This window comes from Lolium rigidum, chromosome 6, assembly GCF_022539505.1.
Source record: "Lolium rigidum isolate FL_2022 chromosome 6, APGP_CSIRO_Lrig_0.1, whole genome shotgun sequence".
Lineage (NCBI taxonomy): Eukaryota > Viridiplantae > Streptophyta > Magnoliopsida > Poales > Poaceae > Lolium > Lolium rigidum.
In genome coordinates, this window is record NC_061513.1 from 219636831 (window position 1) to 219657303 (window position 20473).

Below are 20473 nucleotides of genomic sequence, written 5' to 3' on the forward strand. Positions count from 1 at the left end.
TTATGCGTTTTCCTGAACTAACCTATTGACGAGATGCCGAAGTGCCGGTTCTGTTTTACTGCTGTTTTTGGTTTCGAAATCCTAGTAAGGAAATATTCTCGGAATTGGACGAAATCAACGCCCAGCATCTTATAATTGCACGAAGCTTCCAGAACACCGGAGAGGCACCAGAGGGGAGCCCTGGGGGGCCCACACGTGTGGGCGGCGCGACCCAAGGGGGGGGCGCCCCCCTATTGTGTGGCGGCCCCGTAACCCTTCCGACTCCGCCTCTTCGCCTATTTAAAGGTCCCTGACCTAAATCTACGATACGAAAAAGCCATGGTACGAGAAACCTTCCAGAGCCGCCTCCATCGCGAAGCCAAGATCTGGGAGACATGAGTCTCTGTTCCGGCACGCCGCCGGGACGGGGAAGTGCCCCCGGAAGGCATCTCCATCAACACCACCGCCATCTTCATCACCGCCGCTGGCTCCCATGAGGAGGGAGTAGTTCTCCATCGAGGCTAAGGGCTGTACCGGTAGCTATGTGGTTGATCTCTCTCCTATGTACTTCAATACAATGATCTCATGAGCTGCCTTACATGATTGAGATTCATATGAGCTTTGTATCACTATTCATCTATGTGTTACTCTAGTGATGTTATTAAAGTAGTCTATTCCTCCTTCATGATGTAATGGTGACATTGTGTGCATCATGTAGTACTTGGCGTAGGTTATGATTGTAATCTCTTGTAGATTATGGAGTTAATTATTACTATGATAGTATTGATGTGATCTATTCCCCCTTTCATAGTGTGATGGTGACAGTGTGCATGCTATGTTAGTACTCGGTATAATTGCGTTGATCTATTATGCATTCTAAGGTTATTTAAATATGAACATCGAATGTTGTGGAGCTTGTTAACTCCGGCATTGAGGTGCTCTTGTAGCCCTACGCAATTAATGGTGTTCATCATCCAACAAGAGAGTGTAGAGTGGTTTTATTATGTGATCAATGTTGAGAGTGTCCACTAGTGAAAGTATGATCCCTAGGCCTTGTTTCCAAACATCGAATCTCCGTTTATTTACTCGTTCTGTTGCATGTTTACTCGCTGCCATATTTTATTCAGATTGTTATTACCACTCATATACATCCATACTACTTGTATTTCACTATCTCTTCGCCGAACTAGTGCACCTATACATCCGACAAGTGTATTAGGTGTGTTGGGGACACAAGAGACTTCTTGTATCGTGATTGCAGGGTTGCTTGAGAGGGATATCTTTGACCTCTTCCTCCCTGAGTTCGATAAACCTTGGGTGATCCACTTAAGGGAAACTTGTTGCTGTTCTACAAACATCTGCTCTTGGAGGCCCAACACTGTCTACAAGAATAGAAGCACACGTAGACATCAGGCCACAAAGTCTACAAGGACACAAAGGCTACAACACCACAAAGGTAACAAGGCCACTAAGGCAACAACAACACCAAGGTCAACATGCCCTCTACGAGACCGGAACCCCGGAGAGAACCCAAACCGATGCACCTAATTCAATGGCTAAGAACACCACTAATATGCCCAAGTTCTTCTCCCCCAAATTCCAACAAAGCTACAAAAGCTTTTGGGGGAATAAGGGAGGAAGACCAAATATGAGGAGCAACACCAAATTACTCCAAGATCTAGCTCTAGCAAGGTCCCCTCACTTGGAGAGGGATTCAATTGGTGAAGCTCTAGATCTAGATCTCCTCTCTCCTTTACCCCAAAAATATGCAAGAAATAGTGGGGGAGTCAAGAGGAATGTAAAGCTCTTCAAGGTCAACAATGGAGGAGAGAGAATGAAGGGGAAGAACTGGTTGGGTCGGAGGTGGAAGAGAGGTATAAATAGGCCCAAAATATAGCTGTTGGAGACAGAAAAACGGTAAGATTCGCGCCCGAGCGGTACTACCGCTCGCGCGCGAACTATGCAGAAAACAGTCAGAAAACTCCCCAAACCGGTAGTACCGCTGTGCAAAGCGGTACTACCGCTGTGCAAAGCGGTACTACCGCTTGTGTCTAAAAACCAAAACAGATCTGAAAACTGCAGAAGAGAAAGAGAGAAGATCGCATGCATGTGGGGCCAGGCAGTGCGGCGCATGCGGGCAGCAGCAGCGAGCAGTGGCAGCAGGTGGGCCAGGGGGCGTAGCGAGCGGGAGCGGGCGCGGCGCCCAAGGCGGTCGGGCGAGCGGGACTCTCTCTCCCGTCGAGGCGCGGGCGGGAGACGAGCGAGGTCAACGCCTCCTCGAGCGGGAGCGTGCGGCCACGCGAGGGCGCGACGGCCCAAAGGCGAGGCGGCCCATTGCGGGGCAAGGCAGCGGCGCGGTGCTTGGCCGGTCGGCTGGCTACGGCCCAGGGGCGGGAGAGAGGAGGCAGGCGGCTGGAGGTGGAAGAACGGGCCGGCCGGTACTACCGGCCCGGTACCGGCCTGGTACCGTAAATGGGTTACGGTACTACCGGGCCGGTACCGGCCTGGTACCAGTTCGAGTCCAGTAAGGAAAGTTGCACGTGCGGTACTTGGGCCGGTACCGCCAGCGGTGGTACCGCCCGGCCCAAAAGCAATTTCCTTTTCTTTTTCCAAATATGATGCAACTAGAAAATACATAACTTGAGCTAGGAAACTCGGAATGACATGAAACCAATTTTGACGGAAAGAGGACGACGAGAGCTACCACTACACAAGGTGAAAACATGGAAAAGAGTGAGTGATGATTTTCTCATGGTCATAGAGGTGTAACCTCTCAATATGGTATATCGGGAAAATCATCACCCCCGCACTTGAAACATGCGATGCATCCGGAATCCGTTTCCGATGAGCTAGAGCTTGTCATGAGAATGAACACAAGCTATAAGCCATCTCATGGATAAGAACCAAGAACAACCAAGAAACACGATGCTATGCATGCAAGGTTTGAGCTCTCTCCGATGATGCGATCCACTATCCTATCGAGCACAAACCTTATCCTTGCGCGTTCCTCTTGAGTCGGCAAGCTCCGTCTTCATCCTCTTCATCATTGTACATGCCACCGTCTTCGTCCAACATACACGCCACCATCTTCTTCCATCTTGTACGCACGCCACCGTCTTCATCCATCTTCTACGCCGTCTTCGTCTCTCTTCATCTTCTATACCGTCTTCATCTCTGTTCGACACCTTCTTCATCCGTCTTCTTCATTGTCCTCGATCTTCTCCATCTTGCAACCTTGAGACCATCATATGGCTATGTACATGTCCTAAGATTAATTCTCAATGCAACCGTTAGTCCATAGGGATTGTCATCAATTACCAAAACCACACATGGGGCAATGGACATGTTCTTTCACTCTCCCATATTACTAGAGGTATGAACCTACTATCGAGCATAAATACCCCCTCTTGGAGTCGCAAGCATTTACTTGGCCAGAGTATCTACTAGCAACGGAGAGCATGCAAGATCACAAATAACATATGACATGAATATATAATCGACTATACAATATTCATCGGATCCCAGCAAACACAACATGCAGGATTATATAAGGATGATCTTGATCATGTAGGGCAGCTCACAAGATCTATACATGAAGCACAAATTGGAAAAGACAACCATCTAGCTACTGCTATGGACCCATAGTCCAGGGATGAACTACTCACGCATCACTTCGGAGGCGGGCATGGCGATATAGATACTTCCGGCGATGATTTCCCCCTCCGGCAGGGTGCCGGGAAGAGCTTCAGAACCCCCCGAGATGGGTTCTGCGATGGCTGCTGATGATGCTTATCGTAACACCGACTTCACATTGTTGGGGAACCCCAAGAGGAAGGTATGATGAGCACAGTAGCAAGTTTTCCCTCAGTAAGAAACCAAGGTTTAATCGACCAGTAGGAGAAAGATTGGCGAGCTTTGGTTCCTCTGATCTGGTGGTGCATATGGAAGGAAAGGAACAACAAAATTTTCCGCCGGTTACAGCCTTGTTCCAATCAATCTTGACGGAGGCCAAGGACTAGGCTGATGGTGGTAGGGGAAGGGTGAGCGCCCTGCTAATCAGGCCTCGCGAACCAGATTGAGTGCTCGCCATGGTTTGTAGCGGCAGGTTGCAAAGCTTCTGCCTGTAGCTTTTTTCTTTCGTTTTTCTCTTAGGTTCTGTTCCTTTTTCTTGTTTTGTACCCATGAAGATCTTCTTCCTTTTGTACTCTCTCTTATCTAATCGCAATGAAAGCAGCCTTGCTGCCTTTCGTCAAAAAAAAAAACAAAAAATAAGTAGGTGCATACCTGAAAAGGATAATTTGTTCTGGCTTCTGATATTTAGAACTGATGTAAAAGTCCCTCAGCAACTCCTGAATGAGGCCATGATCATTTTTTCCATCTGGCTTAAACAAGCAGTCGATCAATTCATGCTTGGGTGACTGAGTGCACACAGAGGCTTTGTATTTCTAAATGAGAGGCCATTCCAATGAACTAACAACCTAATTAAAAACAGAAGACCAAGATGCATCAGTTAACAGATTACTGAAAAATATATCAAGAAGCCCATTTAATGTAACTGTTATGGTCGGCATCTTCTATTCCAGGAAGGGGCCCAATAGTGGGACAAATTAGGGGCTTAGCCCAGTTATTTTATTATACAAATAGATGTAATCAGACTTTTACGATCAAGCAATAATCAATCTCATTATTGCCGACTCCCAGAGGAGTCGGCCTTCTCCTGCCCCGCTGCCGCCAGCCCTAGCCGCCGCCTTCCTCAGCTTCCACGACGGCGCCCTGCCGCCGGCGCCGTCCTTCTCTCTCCCGCTCGCAACACTTCCACCCCTACAAGCCTCTACCAGTAACTAACTGCAGCAACCGAAGATACGTCAGACCGTCCGGGTGAACCATGGGAAATATCCATACCAAAGATAATGGTTGGAGTTATGGACACCACAGGAATGGCATTGATTCTTTCAATTTCAAGCAATGAATTCAATCCACCAAGCTGATTGACAATGGAAAACAAATATAAAACATAAATTTTCAACTAAGGATCCAAAACTATGCATATTAATTAACTAGGGAAATGCACAGCACAGGCACCAATAACCTTAGCATTTATCTTTAGCAGGACATTGGTGAGGTATTGATCGTCAATCTTAGGCTTGCTAGGATCTAAATACTGTGTAACAATACCAAATTCAGAAAGACATTTACACTTCCATGGTCCTGACGAGAACAAGCAAGATTAAGGAGGCATAATTAACTTATTTGTAGGGTCCCCCGCAAAAAAAATTGTAGGGTTGCCACATAGCGCAAACCGTATATGTCACTCTTCCTATCAGGAAGAACACACAGAAGAAATGTGGGTGGTTGTTCCCTAAAATTTGATCTTATCTGTTCAAACATTTTGTCAACCCTTTTTGCTGGAGACTCCTCTCTTATTTTCTGGCCTGTCCTCAATTATGGAATCTTCACGGCACATTTTCTGCGCATAACCATGCTTAAGCAATGCAATAATTTGGGACAAGCTTAGGCAAGGAGGTGGAACACACCATTCCCTTATCTTCCCCACATCGAATGAGGTTCTGAACAATATTCTGGACATCACGCCGTGTAGAAAAATCAATGTTTAAAATAGCCGGCTACAAGATATTGCCGTGGCCTCCCAAAACAGCTATAGCCCGGCTATAGCCGGCTATTTAAGGACTTTAACACCTTTTAGTAGGCTAATGCAGTTGGCCGCACCATGCGGGAAAGGCTATAGCGGGCTATAGCCCGGCTATTTTAAACTATGAGAAAAATTAACAACTCCCCAGGTCTTCACTTCCTTGGTCCAAAAGAGCCTCTGGAGAACAGAATTGGAGAACAGAATCAGTAATGTTATCAATGACATCAAGCAAGATCAAAGAATATATATCACATGTGAAAGTGAGAAATTCCAACAGAAATGCTGACCCTGTTATTGAAGTTCCACTTGCCATTACGTCCAACAAGATCTTGACCACGTCCAGCTTTCAACTATACATTGCAGGATTTAGTTACGTCTGCAACACTAGCTACATCACCACAAGATATACATTAGTTCTGAGTTCTGGCCAACCTGTGGTGCATCAAGGATTCGGCCATCAACTCGAATAAAGACTTGATCTATCGAGATTCCACACTCCTTCAGCATGTTATCAGAAGTGTAATTACTCTGTTTCAGTGCCTGTTGTCGATTGATTTTTTTTAAACTTAATCAAAGATGCTATTGAAATAAGTTTTAACGCACATCAGACAAAGCCAACTTCCTCTCGCTAGGATTTTTCCTGGATTTTGTGACAAGCGAGGACCGCTGCAGCGTGGACAAAGCCTTTGTATACCGTTGCAATGAAACCAGATTGCAGAGCTGGTAACCATTGAAATGTTTGCAATGACATAAACAGTAAGGGGACAAATATTTCTGAACAAACGAATAATGAAAAAAACAATTGCAGCATACCTCCAATGGTAGATATGTCGGACGATTTGGCTTCCCCACATTTAGACAGAGAAGATGAGCAGATTCTTTCAGTTCTATACCCCAATGATTCATGAATTAATTGTAAGCTGTTACTTCCACTGTATCGGAACCACCATCGTTGTTATTTCTTTGCTTTAATGGGAACCTATATTAAGACTGAATTGAGAGCGGGACAAGAAAATAAGCCATTGCAACTCAAATAGCAAGAGAGTTTTTACGGTACCCCATACTGCAGGCTGCAGTATTTGATAAGGGTATAATAGACAATTCCATCTGTTTTAATTAGTGGGGTAAAAAAAACTTGAAACGAATCTGATGGACAAGTTCCAGGTCGTATCTCCTCACACGATAGCTCATTAGCCCGTTTCTCCTCACGCCATCTCCTCACGCCACCGGTGCCGCCATCTCCTCACGCCACCGGTGCCGCTGCCAGCCAGGTCACCCGCTCGTCGACCTTGCCGCAGCGTCGGCGCCGCCGCGTCTTGCCGCCACCACCAGCCATCGCCGCTGTGGTCAACCCAGTCCGCCGCCCGCCAGCCAGGTCACCCGCCGCAGCCTCTCCGGATCCTGATCCGGGAAACCTCAGCGTGTCGACCTTGCCGCAGCATCGCCGCTGTGTTCAACCAAGTCCGACGCCTGCCAGCCAGGTCACCCGCTCGTCGCGCGCTTATCGAACAGGCCGCAGCCTCTCCGGGTCCTGATCCGGGAAACCTCAGCGTAAGTAAATATAAACTCTGAGATGAAGTTAGATTATATCAACAAGCTTTGTAGTTAAGATTAGAAAATTCGACAATAGTATTTATTTCTTTTCGTGTTGCATGGGTGCTGTTAGCAGATTTATAAACTGAATCTATAGGTTGATTGAGTCGCTGTGCAGATCCATCATGAATCATAGCAGTTAAGAATCGTAAACTAACCTGCATGTTGAATGCAACCATCTGAGCACCATGACTCCAGTCTCCAGGCATTTACTGGATCATAGTTAGAAGAATTAATCCTTGTACCATTGGGATAAATCCTCAGTATATTTTTCTCAGTGAACCTAAATCAGAGTAATGCAGTCAGATAAATATTTATGACAAGTTCAAGGAGCAATGCAAAATTTTAGTTGCAAGCTAAATTAGATCTTTAACTGTCCTAGGTCCAGCATCAGCTTCTGTTTTGGTAAGAATATGGACTGACAAAAAGCAGACAATAAATTGATGAAAGTAATGTTCAGACCCAGAAAAATTGTATCGGAATGGCACAAATAGGAACATAAACTATTTTCAAATATTCAACCAGGGTATGTGACATCAAATTCACTTGAGATTAGTATGGTGTGACCAACTGAAACTGTGAGAAACAATTGCTATTTTCCATAAGTAGCCGCAATGTTTTAGGAACATTTAATTCATGAAATCATGTAAGAGTAGCAGCATGACTGGTCTAGCATTACATTTTTGTTGCCAACAGTTTATTGTCGCATTAAAAACTATAAAGCATGCAGAGGCAGGGGTCTTTCTCCCCATTTCGAAAAAAAAACTATAAAGCATAACTTCAAGCACTGAATGGTACTGATTACATATTCATATTGAAACATGTGTTAGTTTTACTATCAGACTTGTAATAATATGGCTTTGATTCATAACTGCAGTTTACGTCATGGAGGGCATGGAGGACAATGAAGAGCACGATATGGTGGTTAATGAAACTTTTAGTAGCGAGGAAGAAGGTTACAAGTACTACAATGCATATGCTAAGTCCAAGGGGTTTGGTGTTAGAAAAGAAGAGCTGACTAAGAAGCCAGGCACGAACATAGCTTTCCGGCGTCTTTATGTGTGCTCCAAAGAAGGATATCGGGCAAGGAAGCACTTTGAAAAAACTAAACGAAAACGAACACCTCGGCCACTTTCGCGTTGTGGATGCGGTGCTCGGATGGAGATCGAGATGTCTATGGAAAGTGGAGAATGGTTTGTAAAAGATTTCGTGGTTGAACATAACCATCCACTCGCCATTGGTGATCAGACAACTTTCATAAGGTCTCATCGTGGGTTGAATGACGCTCAAAAGGCTGATGCCATTGAGTATGGGATTGGTGGCCTTCGAACACACGAGATTATGGAAGTAATGGAGAAGCAGCATGGTGGCCCCGAGAAGGTAGGTTTTGTACCTCGGGATCTCTATAATTTTTTTGCCAAGTACAAGAAGGAAAGGATTGAAGGTCGTGATGCTGAATTTATGCTCAATTATATGGCTGCAAGACAAGAGAAAGATCCAGAATTCTTTTACAAGCACAGCACTGATAGTGAAGGGCACCCGGAAAACATATTTTGGGCGGACGCACAGTGTCGGATGGATTACGATGCCTTTGGTGGTGTCGTGGTCTTTGATAGCACATACCGTGTGAACAAATACAATCTTCCGTTTGTCCCCTTCATTGGTGTGAACCACCATCGTAGCACGACTGTGTTTGGATTTGGTATTGTGTCAGATGAGAAAACGAAATCTTATGTGTGGTTGCTTGAAGCATTTTTGGAGTCGGCGCAGCAGTAACCATCCTAGGTCGGTAATCACCGATGGTGACCATGCTATGGCAAGGGCAATCTCGAAAGTATTTCCTAATGCAGATCACAGGTTGTGTAGTCGGCACATCGAGCAAAACATGATACGCCATCTCCGCAAAACAAAGCTCAGCGATTTTAGAAAATTTGTTTATTACTACAGGAATGTCGACGAGTTCGAGAGTCGTTGGGCAGATTTTTTGGAGGAGTATGAAATCTCAGAAAAAGATGCATGGATTAATAGGATGTACGAGCTACGGAAGAAGTGGTCTAGAGCCTATACCAAAGATAGATATTTTCTTGGGATGCGTAGTAATCAGCGTAGTGAAAGTCTAAACTCTAGGATTCATAAGAATTTGGATAGGCGAATGTCACTTGCTGATTTGTTAGAGCATACAGATCACTGTTTATGGCGTATACGCAAGAATGAGGCCGAATTGGATGCTAGAGCTTCACAGACAGTACCTTTTACAGAATTAGATGCTGAACCACTTTTGAGAAGTTCTGCAAACATTTATACTCCAGTGATGTTCAAGAAGGTGAAGCAGCAGATAGATCAATTGCCAAAATGGGGGGAGCAAAGGTGACCAAGCAGGATGCTCGTAGTAGTTTATGCTTGTTGCTCTCAAAGAGAGAAGGGATGTCATTTATGATGTGAAGCTTACCATGGCCGGCCCAATGCTCCGGGGAGTTAATTGTCGCTGCTCGAAGATGGAGACAGAGGAGATCCCCTGCACACACATATTCTCTGTTCTGAAGTTCCTTGGCTTGATCAGCGTTCCTAGTTGTTGTATTTCGAGAAGATGGACAATGCTAGCCAAGCCAGCATTTGAGTCAGAGAGGAAAGCTAATATGCATGATTGGTCTGAGCGGATGGATCGTTACCACAACCTCCGCAACAGGTCTAATCTCTTTCTATTTAATGCTGCAAGCAGCCCGGAGAAATCACAGAAGGTTCTTGATTTTCTAGAGAGTCTTACGCTAGATGTCGGCGAGGACAACAGCGAAAATAAGGCGGCATCATTTGGTCCTTTGCCTGCATACTTTTCGAGGGCAGACCAAACCTTCACGGGAAAAGTGCTGGATCCAAAAAAAATTATTCCTAAAGGAGGTCCATCGAAGAACAATAAGAGGTGGAAGCCGATGCATGAGACGTGGAAAACAAATAAATGATGCTACTTCGACAAGACACGAGTATTGTTGTCATATTTGTTGATGTAGTTCAGACTTACTTTTAATATTTCGTTGGATTTGGTGATATAGTTCAGACTTATTTTTAATATTTCGCTGGATTTGGTGATATAGTTCAGACTTATTTTTAATATTTCGTTGGAACAAATGTCCAGGTTTTGATAAGTGTCCAGGTTTTGATTAATTAGCTTATGGTTTTTTGAACTTATGTGGACGACCTGAATCTCATGGTGGTCTTTCTATTCCAATGAAGTTATATTGTGCCATGCGTGTAACCGAATGGCGGAGAGAGGTGTACGTGGGACCGGATGGCCGAGAGAGGTGTACATGGGACCGGATGTCCGAGAGAGGTGTACGTGGAACCGAATGGCGGAGAGAGGTGTACATGGGACCGAATGGCGGAGAGAGGTGTACGTGGGACCGGATGTCCGAGAGAGGTGTACGTGGGACAGGATGGCCGAGAGAGGTGTACATGGGACCGGATGGCCGAGAGAGGTGTACGTGCAACCGGATGGCCGAGAGAGGTGTACGTGGGACCGGATGGCCGAGAGAGGTGTACGTGGGACCGGATGTCCGAGAGAGGTGTACGTGGAACCGAATGGCGGAGAGAGGTGTACATGGGACCGAATGGCGGAGAGAGGTGTACGTGGGACCGGATGTCCGAGAGAGGTGTACGTGGGACCGGATGGCCGAGAGAGGTGTACATGGGACAGATGGCCGAGAGAGGTGTACGTGCAACCGGATGGCCGAGAGAGGTGTACGTGGGACCGGATGGCCGAGAGAGGTGTACGTGGGACCGGATGTCCGAGAGAGGTGTACGTGGAACCGAATGGCGGAGAGAGGTGTACATGGGACCGAATGGCGGAGGGAGGTGTACGTGGGACCGGATGTCCGAGAGAGGTGTACGTGGGACCGGATGGCGGAGAGAGGTGTACGTGGAACCGAATGGCGGAGGGAGGTGTACGTGGGATTGGATGGTCGAGAGAGGTGTACGTGGGACCAGATGGCCGAGAGAGGTGTACGTGGAACCGAATGGCGAAGAGAGGTGTACGTGCAACCGAATGGCGGAGAGAGGTGTACGTGGGACCGAATGGCGGAGAGAGGTGTACGTGGGACCGGATGGCGGAGAGAGGTGTACGTGGGACCGGATGGCGGAGAGAGGTGTACGTGGAACCGAATGGCGGAGAGAGGTGTACATGGGACCGAATGGCGGAGAGAGGTGTACGTGGGACCGGATGTCCGAGAGAGGTGTACGTAGGACCGGATGGCCGAGAGAGGTGTACATGGGACCGGATGGCCGAGAGAGGTGTACGTGCAACCGGATGGCCGAGAGAGGTGTACGTGAAACCGAATGGCGAAGAGAGGTGTACGTGGAACCGAATGGCGAAGAGAGGTGTACGTGGAACCGAATGGCGGAGAGAGGTGTACGTGGGACCGAATGGCGGAGATAGGTGTACGTGGGACCGGATGGCGGAGAGAGGTGTACGTGGAACCGAATGGCGAAGAGAGGTGTACATGGGACCGAATGGCGGAGAGAGGTGTACATGGGACCGAATGGCGAAGAGAGGTGTACGTGGAACCGAATGGCGGAGAGAGGTGTACATGGGACCGAATGGCGGAGAGAGGTGTACGTGGGACCGGATGTCCGAGAGAGGTGTACGTGGGACAGGATGGCCGAGAGAGGTGTACATGGGACCGGATGGCCGAGAGAGGTGTACGTGCAACCGGATGGCCGAGAGAGGTGTACGTGGGACCGGATGGCCGAGAGAGGTGTACGTGGGACCGGATGTCCGAGAGAGGTGTACGTGGAACCGAATGGCGGAGAGAGGTGTACATGGGACCGAATGGCGGAGAGAGGTGTACGTGGGACCGGATGTCCGAGAGAGGTGTACGTGGGACCGGATGGCCGAGAGAGGTGTACATGGGACAGATGGCCGAGAGAGGTGTACGTGCAACCGGATGGCCGAGAGAGGTGTACGTGGGACCGGATGGCCGAGAGAGGTGTACGTGGGACCGGATGTCCGAGAGAGGTGTACGTGGAACCGAATGGCGGAGAGAGGTGTACATGGGACCGAATGGCGGAGGGAGGTGTACGTGGGACCGGATGTCCGAGAGAGGTGTACGTGGGACCGGATGGCGGAGAGAGGTGTACGTGGAACCGAATGGCGGAGGGAGGTGTACGTGGGATTGGATGGTCGAGAGAGGTGTACGTGGGACCGGATGGCCGAGAGAGGTGTACGTGGAACCGAATGGCGAAGAGAGGTGTACGTGCAACCGAATGGCGGAGAGAGGTGTACGTGGGACCGAATGGCGGAGAGAGGTGTACGTGGGACCGGATGGCGGAGAGAGGTGTACGTGGGACCGGATGGCGGAGAGAGGTGTACGTGGAACCGAATGGCGGAGAGAGGTGTACATGGGACCGAATGGCGGAGAGAGGTGTACGTGGGACCGGATGTCCGAGAGAGGTGTACGTAGGACCGGATGGCCGAGAGAGGTGTACATGGGACCGGATGGCCGAGAGAGGTGTACGTGCAACCGGATGGCCGAGAGAGGTGTACGTGAAACCGAATGGCGAAGAGAGGTGTACGTGGAACCGAATGGCGAAGAGAGGTGTACGTGGAACCGAATGGCGGAGAGAGGTGTACGTGGGACCGAATGGCGGAGATAGGTGTACGTGGGACCGGATGGCGGAGAGAGGTGTACGTGGAACCGAATGGCGAAGAGAGGTGTACGTGGGACCGGATGGCGGAGAGAGGTGTACGTGGGACCGGATGGCCGAGAGAGGTGTACGTGGAACCGAATGGCGAAGAGAGAGGTGTACGTGGGACCGGATGGCCGAGAGAGGTGTACATGGGACCGAATGGCGGAGGGAGGTGTACGTGGGACCGGATGTCCGAGAGGGGTGTACATGGGACCGGATGGCCGAGAGAGGTGTACGTGGAACCGAATGGCGGAGAGAGGTGTACGTGGGATTAGATGGTCGAGAGAGGTGTACGTGGGACCAGATGGCCGAGAGAGGTGTACGTGGAACCGAATGGCGAAGAGAGGTGTACGTGAAACCGAATGGCGGAGAGAGGTGTACGTGGGACCGGATGGCGGAGAGAGGTGTACGTGGGACCAGATGGCCGAGAGAGGTGTACGTGGAACCGAATGGCGGAGAGAGGTGTACATGGGACCGAATGGCGGAGGGAGGTGTACGTGGGACCGGATGTCCGAGAGAGGTGTACGTGGGACCGGATGGCGGAGATAGGTGTACGTGGAACCGAATGGCGGAGGGAGGTGTACGTGGGATTGGATGGTCGAGAGAGGTGTACGTGGAACCGAATGGCCGAGAGAGGTGTACGTGGAACCGAATGGCGAAGAGAGGTGTACATGGGACCGGATGTCCGAGAGAGGTGTACGTGGGCCCGGAAGGTCGAGAGAGGTGTACGTGGGACCGGATGGCCGAGAGAGGTGTACGTGGGACCAGATGGCCGAGAGAGGTGTACGTGGGACCAGATGGCCGAGAGAGGTGTACGTGGGACCGGATGGCCGAGAGAGGTGTACGTGGGACCGGATGGCCGAGAGAGGTGTACGTGGGACCGGATGTCCGAGAGAGGTGTACTTGAGACCGGATGTCCGAGAGAGGTGTACATGGGATTGGATGGTCGAGAGAGGTGTACGATTTTCTAGTCCGTGCCGTCACATTCACAAGATTAATTATTAATAATAAAATATTATGTACCAGCGAAATAGGATTATTTATCCGTAACTAAATAGTAGTAATTTATGGCAAAGCTCACGTATGCTTTGTTTTTTCAAGTACGATATACTCGTCTTCGGTTGTAACAAACTGGTAGGTAGCTATTTCCTTGGAAACAAATCCCTTCAAACAAGCCGGCGACGCGGCAACTATATATACTTTCTGCCCCATTCACGTGAGATCTGATAGGACGCCGGCGTCTGCTCCGCCAGTTCTACATTTCTTGTTTTCTTTCTCCAGTCATCGCCCAAATCTGCTCCTGCTGCCGGCGTCGACATCAATGGATCCCCCGACTTTTCACCCACCAGCTCCGGTTAGTGCATCCATTGTACGATTGTTTTTGTTGATTCGTGATGCTAAATTATAGTCAAATCTTAGTACTGCAAGTCTAGTATTTGGAGATGATTTAGTCGCCGTCTACAACAACGTTATGATATTTGCCTTGTTAATGATTTCGCAGAAGGCAAAGGCCAAGCCGAAAGTCAAGAAGCCGGCGGAAGATAAGGGCAAATCTCCGGCAAAAACGAGCAGAAACATGGTATGCACATGATATACATGCAAAATAAATTGTATAGCGTCAAGTATGGCAGGACTAACTTTTAGTTGATGAACAGGGAACACAAGTGTGTTCGCTAGTGTTATTTGTAAAAATAATTGAAGGTTTAGGAGAAGCCGAGAGAAAGGCCATCGAGGCAGTTGGTCTTGGATGCCTCCTGCGCATTCCTCCCGTCAAAATCCGTCGAAACTTATGCAGATGGATCGCAGAGCGATACAAATCTGAACTAGATGCATTTGTTTTTGGTAGGGATGATATGGCTCGCTTGACCTTACAGGAGTTTGAACACTTATTTGGTCTTCCCGCACGGGTAAGAGCACCTCCGAGACCAGAAGTGATAGAGATGTTCGAGGAGATAAAGCAAAATAAAAAGCGGCGAATACCTTTCACAGAATTGGAGCAGACAATTAGAAAAGGAATTAAAACATTAAGTGATGAGCTGCCTTTCCTTCAGGCATTTATTTTGTACACAATCGGGTGTATTCTATGCCCAACTACCCAACGTTGGGTCAGTGTAGATTATATGCCATATGTAGTTAGCAGGGAAGCAATCTTGGTGATAGACCTTGCCGGATTATCACTTAATCATCTAGTTAAGTCTCGTAAAGCAAGTATAATGCAGCACTTAAAGATCCGGAAAGAGGCCTTCAGGGTATTGTAAACCTCGAGGGGAATCTTCCTTTGTTGCAGGTATAATTTTTCATATGTTTTTTGAACATATTACATTCATCCAGGTGCTGCACAATCGGTGAATAACTATGCATACATTATTTTGCAGTTTTGGTTTTGGGAAAAATTCCGTCCGGACAGTACTTGATGCTTCAATCGATTATACAGGACGTGAGGCACCGCTTCTCCAATACTGGGATGAGAAAAAGGCACGCAAGGTCTGTGCCATTTTAAATGAGCACGGTCGTGACGCCTGGAGAGGTACACATGTTCTATAGTGCCCGTATTATTTATTACTGAAAATGTATATAAATAAACTATGACATCTATCTTTTTCAGTACGTTTTTGATCTAAAGGAGGCTTGGGAGCCTCCCAGGCCGTCATCACCATTACCTTCGTTTGACGACTTGCCGCCAACAGATTCAAAGGTATTTTCTTAATCCTACATTCTAGTTTTCCTTCCAATAAAACCACTTAATAATCTATAATTTCATTCGTCTACAGTTGGTGCTAAAGCTGCACGAGTCGATCCTCAACATGAGACGTGATGTAATGCATGATAACCTACCGACTCGCATAAAGATCGAAGAGCATGGGGATTATCTTTATAGATTTGAAGAGAAGCTAGATACCTTTTGTCGAACAACGAGCCAACGTAAGACTCAAACTTATTGAAATGCATCACAGATACTTTTCCGCTACATATACAAAGGAGTAAAATTTATGCATGATTCATGCAGGACTACGATGACTTTGAGCGTGGACCATCGACGTATGACTATGAGTACAGAGAATACAAGCACTTCAGCCCGGACGAACCTCCCCCATGCCTGTCCGTGACTTGAACCAAGATTTCGAGGTAAATGGCTACACTATTCGTGATAGTAAATACAAACCTTTTCTAATGAACTCCTACATCTTACCTACAGCGTACTGACACGAAAAATAAAAGGCCAAGTGACAACGTCCTCTCCTCACCCAAAAAGAAGATCAGGATAGGGGATGACACCTCAGCACTACTGAAAAGGGAACAAAGAAAAAGGACATCGACATGTAAGAATAGTGACTTCGTGTACTACGGAGAATCTAAGCCACCTAGAAAACCAAAAAATACTCCAAAAACTAGTAGTACAAAATCATATAGTACTACTCGAGTTGAAGATGTGCAAGGTGAGGTCATTGACTATATCAATGCATCACCGGAAAACAAAATACTTGTGCACATAGATGATTTGACACTGAATAAAGAGGAACTCAGCTGTCTAACATCTCCCGCAATTGACACATGTACGGAACGATGGTTGCACACCCCTGTAAGTGCTTAATTATGAAATATAGTCAGTTTGTATTTTTTCGTCATGAATGCTAACTTGTTATTGTGGTGCCATTCAGGTCATGGATACAATCATAACATGGATGCAACACATGCGCCCCATTCCAGAAATAAGGGCAGGTCGCACTGTCTACATGGAGAGGGCATCGAGAGTGGACTTACTAGTTCGAGATGGCAGGAGTGATGCATATAACAGGGATGTACGAAACAAGAATCATGGTACTAACATGGGAAAAGTCTACATTTCCCATGAAATGGTAAGTCTCATTGTTGCAGTTCTATACGTTATATATTCAGATGCTCGATCGCTAATTATGTTTTTGCTACAGATTTGTCTACCAGTGAACTATGAGAATATACACTGGTACGTGGTCAATGTGAATCCTGAAGAGAGACTAATACAAGTTTTGGACTCCATGCGTAAACAAACAAAAAACTTCAAAAAAGCCCACCCAGAACTACAAAATATGGTAAGTCCACTGAACCGTTGCTATAAACAATTGTGCTAAGCTAATTAATATTATATTTTCATACTTACAGCTCAAAGGAATGGAAGCACATCCGGACGTAACATCTCGACACGATCGCGAAAAGAGTGATAGCTGGCCTGATTACGCCGTTAATAGTTGGCCAGTTCAAGTTGTCAAGAATGTGCCACAACAAAAAGACGGGTACATTGCATTATATTATAACCACACCTTTAAGATTTCTAGTTCCTACTTTAAATATTGATTACAATACAATCTACATGATTTTTTTGCAGGATTTCATGTGGACTCTATGCGCTCAAGAACATGGCAAACTGGATAGGACACGAGCTATCACAAAATTTTACACAGGTATGCCGTTCGGAATTATTTCAACCAAATGAAATTAAAACTGCAAGAAGTATTGAACTGTCTCCACCTAACTATGCAGGCCGACATTGACAAGTTCAGGAAAGAACTCCCAGCTCTCATAGTAGATTCTCCACTGAATGAAGAACCACGAAAACAACGAGAAAATGAAGATTAGAAGAGATACAAGTCCGGTTGCTGTTTGCTCGATGCTAAAAGGGGGCTACTGGTGTGGGTTTTGAGAAATTGCTCGCTGCTGCGTCAGCGTTTAAGAACATTTTGTGCTGGTTTATGTTGTTGGTTGTTCTGCCAACGTTTACTCCTAAATTTTATAGTCTAGGCCTGGCACTGCTAGTAGGTTTTTGCCCCGTAGTGTGTTCTCGAGGCGAGTTCACGTAGCGGGTTTCCTATTAGTGGTCGTGGTTGAATAAGTTTTACTACTCTACAAACATTTCATGCTTTCAGTCAATCATATTCATGGACATTGGGCTCCACAGGCGGTTTCTGTTTAGTTCATGAGTACCAATTGAAACTATACGGAAAAGATTATCTCTCACTTAGTTCAATCAATGCAAAACTTGGTTGTGATATCAATTCAGGTCAGACTTGGAGCAACCCATGTATAAAAGAAACTTAACATGGATGTGTTCCTCTGTGTACTATAAATTGAACTGAGGATTTCTTTTTTCAGTTTCAGTGTGACGTGAGGTGTTGCTTTGCAATAAGAATTTCATACAAATGAGTAGCTTAAACTTGAGCAAAATGATATAGGTTGCCTTTTCTAAGAAATGTTAATAAATTATAGAGAACCAATTGTAGACATTATGTACCATACCTGTGGTACCATAGGCGGCTACTGGTGTGGGTTTTGAGAAAATATCCTTGAGCTTTACTTGTAAAGCTAGATTTCCAATACAGGAACAGGATCAAGAATCCCTTTGTCAACACTGTCAGCGTAAAAACGACATTAGAATCATATACAAGGATTTTACAACTAAATTATGAAATATGCCAATTAGAGAGCGTATCATTCACTTATACAAAACAATATTATCTATATCTTTTCAGTTAAATGTGTAATTGCTACTCCCTCCGTTCCTTTTTAATTGACTCGGATTTGAGGGAGTACTTCTTTGTAAGCACGCATAACAGGAACCAAATCAACCAACTAACATCCTAAAAGAATGATTTTCTCAATTGATTGAATATTTCAGAAGCAGGTAAGCCAAGGATACTTGAATCGACAAGCGTATGAAAGAATACAATTAGCAGCAGCTAATGCCGCTCTTGTTGATGATAAAAACAAGAAGATACTCGAGAGATTTACAGCTCCTAAACAAAAGAAATAAGGACTTGCGAGAATGGAAGGTAGTGAGGCCCAGTTCCATCACAGGCAATGCAGGCATCAAAGAGTAGCAACCGGTGACTCAAAGCCTAGACAAAAATTCTATCTCGTTGAGGTTACCACTCGTGTGTAGCCGCACCCTAATACGTGTGCCAATACCCAGGTGGCTTGTCATCGCTTGCAAATCTCTAACCTGAGCTGCCCTGCTGCTCAACCACCGAAGCTGAATCTCTAGTTGCTTCCCCAAACTCTTGCTCGGGAACAACTGCTGGTAGACGGATACACCTTCGGCTTCACTTCGTAGCTGGCATCTTCGTGTTTAGTTTCCAGGTGGCGCCGCTTAATCCTCCAGGAGATGGGAATCATGTCCTCTTTTTCTTCATCAAAAGTTGAGGCACAATTTGACTTCATATGCCTAGTATGGATCGGAGGGACTGAAAAATGCTCAGAGTCTGCGGGACGCTTATTATCCTGCTGCGATTCATGGCACACCTTCTTCAGCCGCCTCAGAACCTGATTAAAGTATATTTTTTTATCAGAAACGAAGTATATGCACAGTAATCATACCATCCTAGAGAAGCTCCATAGTTCTTCCTAGGTCTTCGTTCAATTACTAATTTTGTTATTCAGATATCCTGCATGATGTGAGTTACTCAGAAATCTGCGTTCACTAACCTACAATATGATTCCATCATATATCTAAGCCCTCGACATGCCTAAGCAGGGGCAAAGCTAGTAAAATTAATCGCCGGTGTCAACACTCAAGATGAGTCAGTACTATTTTTTCAGTTTTTATAGTCAGTATTACTCATAGTTCCAAACTTAAATTGAAATGATTAACATAATAAAATTTGCAAATTCATGAAAAGTAAAATCATTTTGTGTTGGCATTTTTATGCACTAGCAGGCAGGAGCTCAACAAGTCTGAAACATTTATTGACCAAACCTTTTTTCTGCTTGCACAATTATCAATCTAGAAACCAAAGCTCCAAATCTAGAAGATACATTACAGATTAAAAAACTAAGATAGATTACGTATATTAGTAATTCATACTTACTTGACTCATGCCACCCAAATCATAAAATTTTGAGACATCTAAGAAATCCTAAATTTAAGAAAAAAATATCCTAAACTGCAGGAACTGGAGCACCGCCATTTTGCCAGAGGCGCTGGTGTCAATTGACACCGGTCAAACACTGTATGTCACCGCAGCGAGCAAGCAACGCAGCAAAATGAAAACTCTGGCTAAAAAATCCGTCTTCATATCTCCTAAAATCGGTTCTCGTATCGGAGACTGAAACCACAACGTACCTTCTGCTCAGAGGAGTCCGTTGTCGTTGTTCAGAGGACCTGCAGCTTCGTCCCCGCGGTCACGGCAACCGCCGGCGACACCGCGTCTGCCTCGGCCCAGTACTTGACCGGCTGGGCCGCGGCCCTCCGGAACCTTCATGTCTGCGGATCATCTTGGCCGGAGATCGACCAGCTGCGCCACGGTGGTCGGCGTCAGCGATGGCCGGAACCCTAGTTTGTAGGGGCCATTCAAATCGACCGAGGAGGAGGGGATACGGGGGCTGCGCGTTGGCGGCGGCGGCGGCCGGACCCTGGCTCGGAAGGGTGGTTCCCGTATCCGCCGCTGCTCAAGACGGAGAGAGAGGAGGGACGACGGGGTTGCAGGTCCATGGCGGCGTGAGGCCATTCAAATCGACCGAGGAGGAGGGGGTACGCGGGCTGCGCGTTGGCGGCGGCGGCGGCGGCCGGACCCTGGCTCGGAAGGGTGGTTCCCGTCTCCGTCG

The 20473-nt window shown here is 46.7% G+C and overlaps 1 protein-coding gene and 1 long non-coding RNA gene across 2 annotated transcripts; both read left to right on the forward strand.

Annotated features, from left to right (window-relative positions):
- Positions 1 to 7038: 7038 nt before the first annotated feature.
- Positions 7039 to 8998, forward strand: LOC124663770 (protein FAR1-RELATED SEQUENCE 5-like). Its single transcript, XM_047201434.1, has 2 exons — positions 7039 to 7050; positions 8100 to 8998. The coding sequence occupies exon 2, from the start codon at positions 8108 to 8110 to the stop codon at positions 8996 to 8998; it is 891 nt and encodes a 296-aa protein (XP_047057390.1). The 5' UTR covers positions 7039 to 7050; positions 8100 to 8107.
- An 8081-nt stretch (positions 8999 to 17079) lies between these two features.
- Positions 17080 to 17497, forward strand: LOC124659914. Its single transcript, XR_006989743.1, has 3 exons — positions 17080 to 17169; positions 17262 to 17337; positions 17417 to 17497. It is a non-coding gene; the product is annotated as an uncharacterized LOC124659914 (long non-coding RNA).
- Positions 17498 to 20473: the final 2976 nt, after the last annotated feature.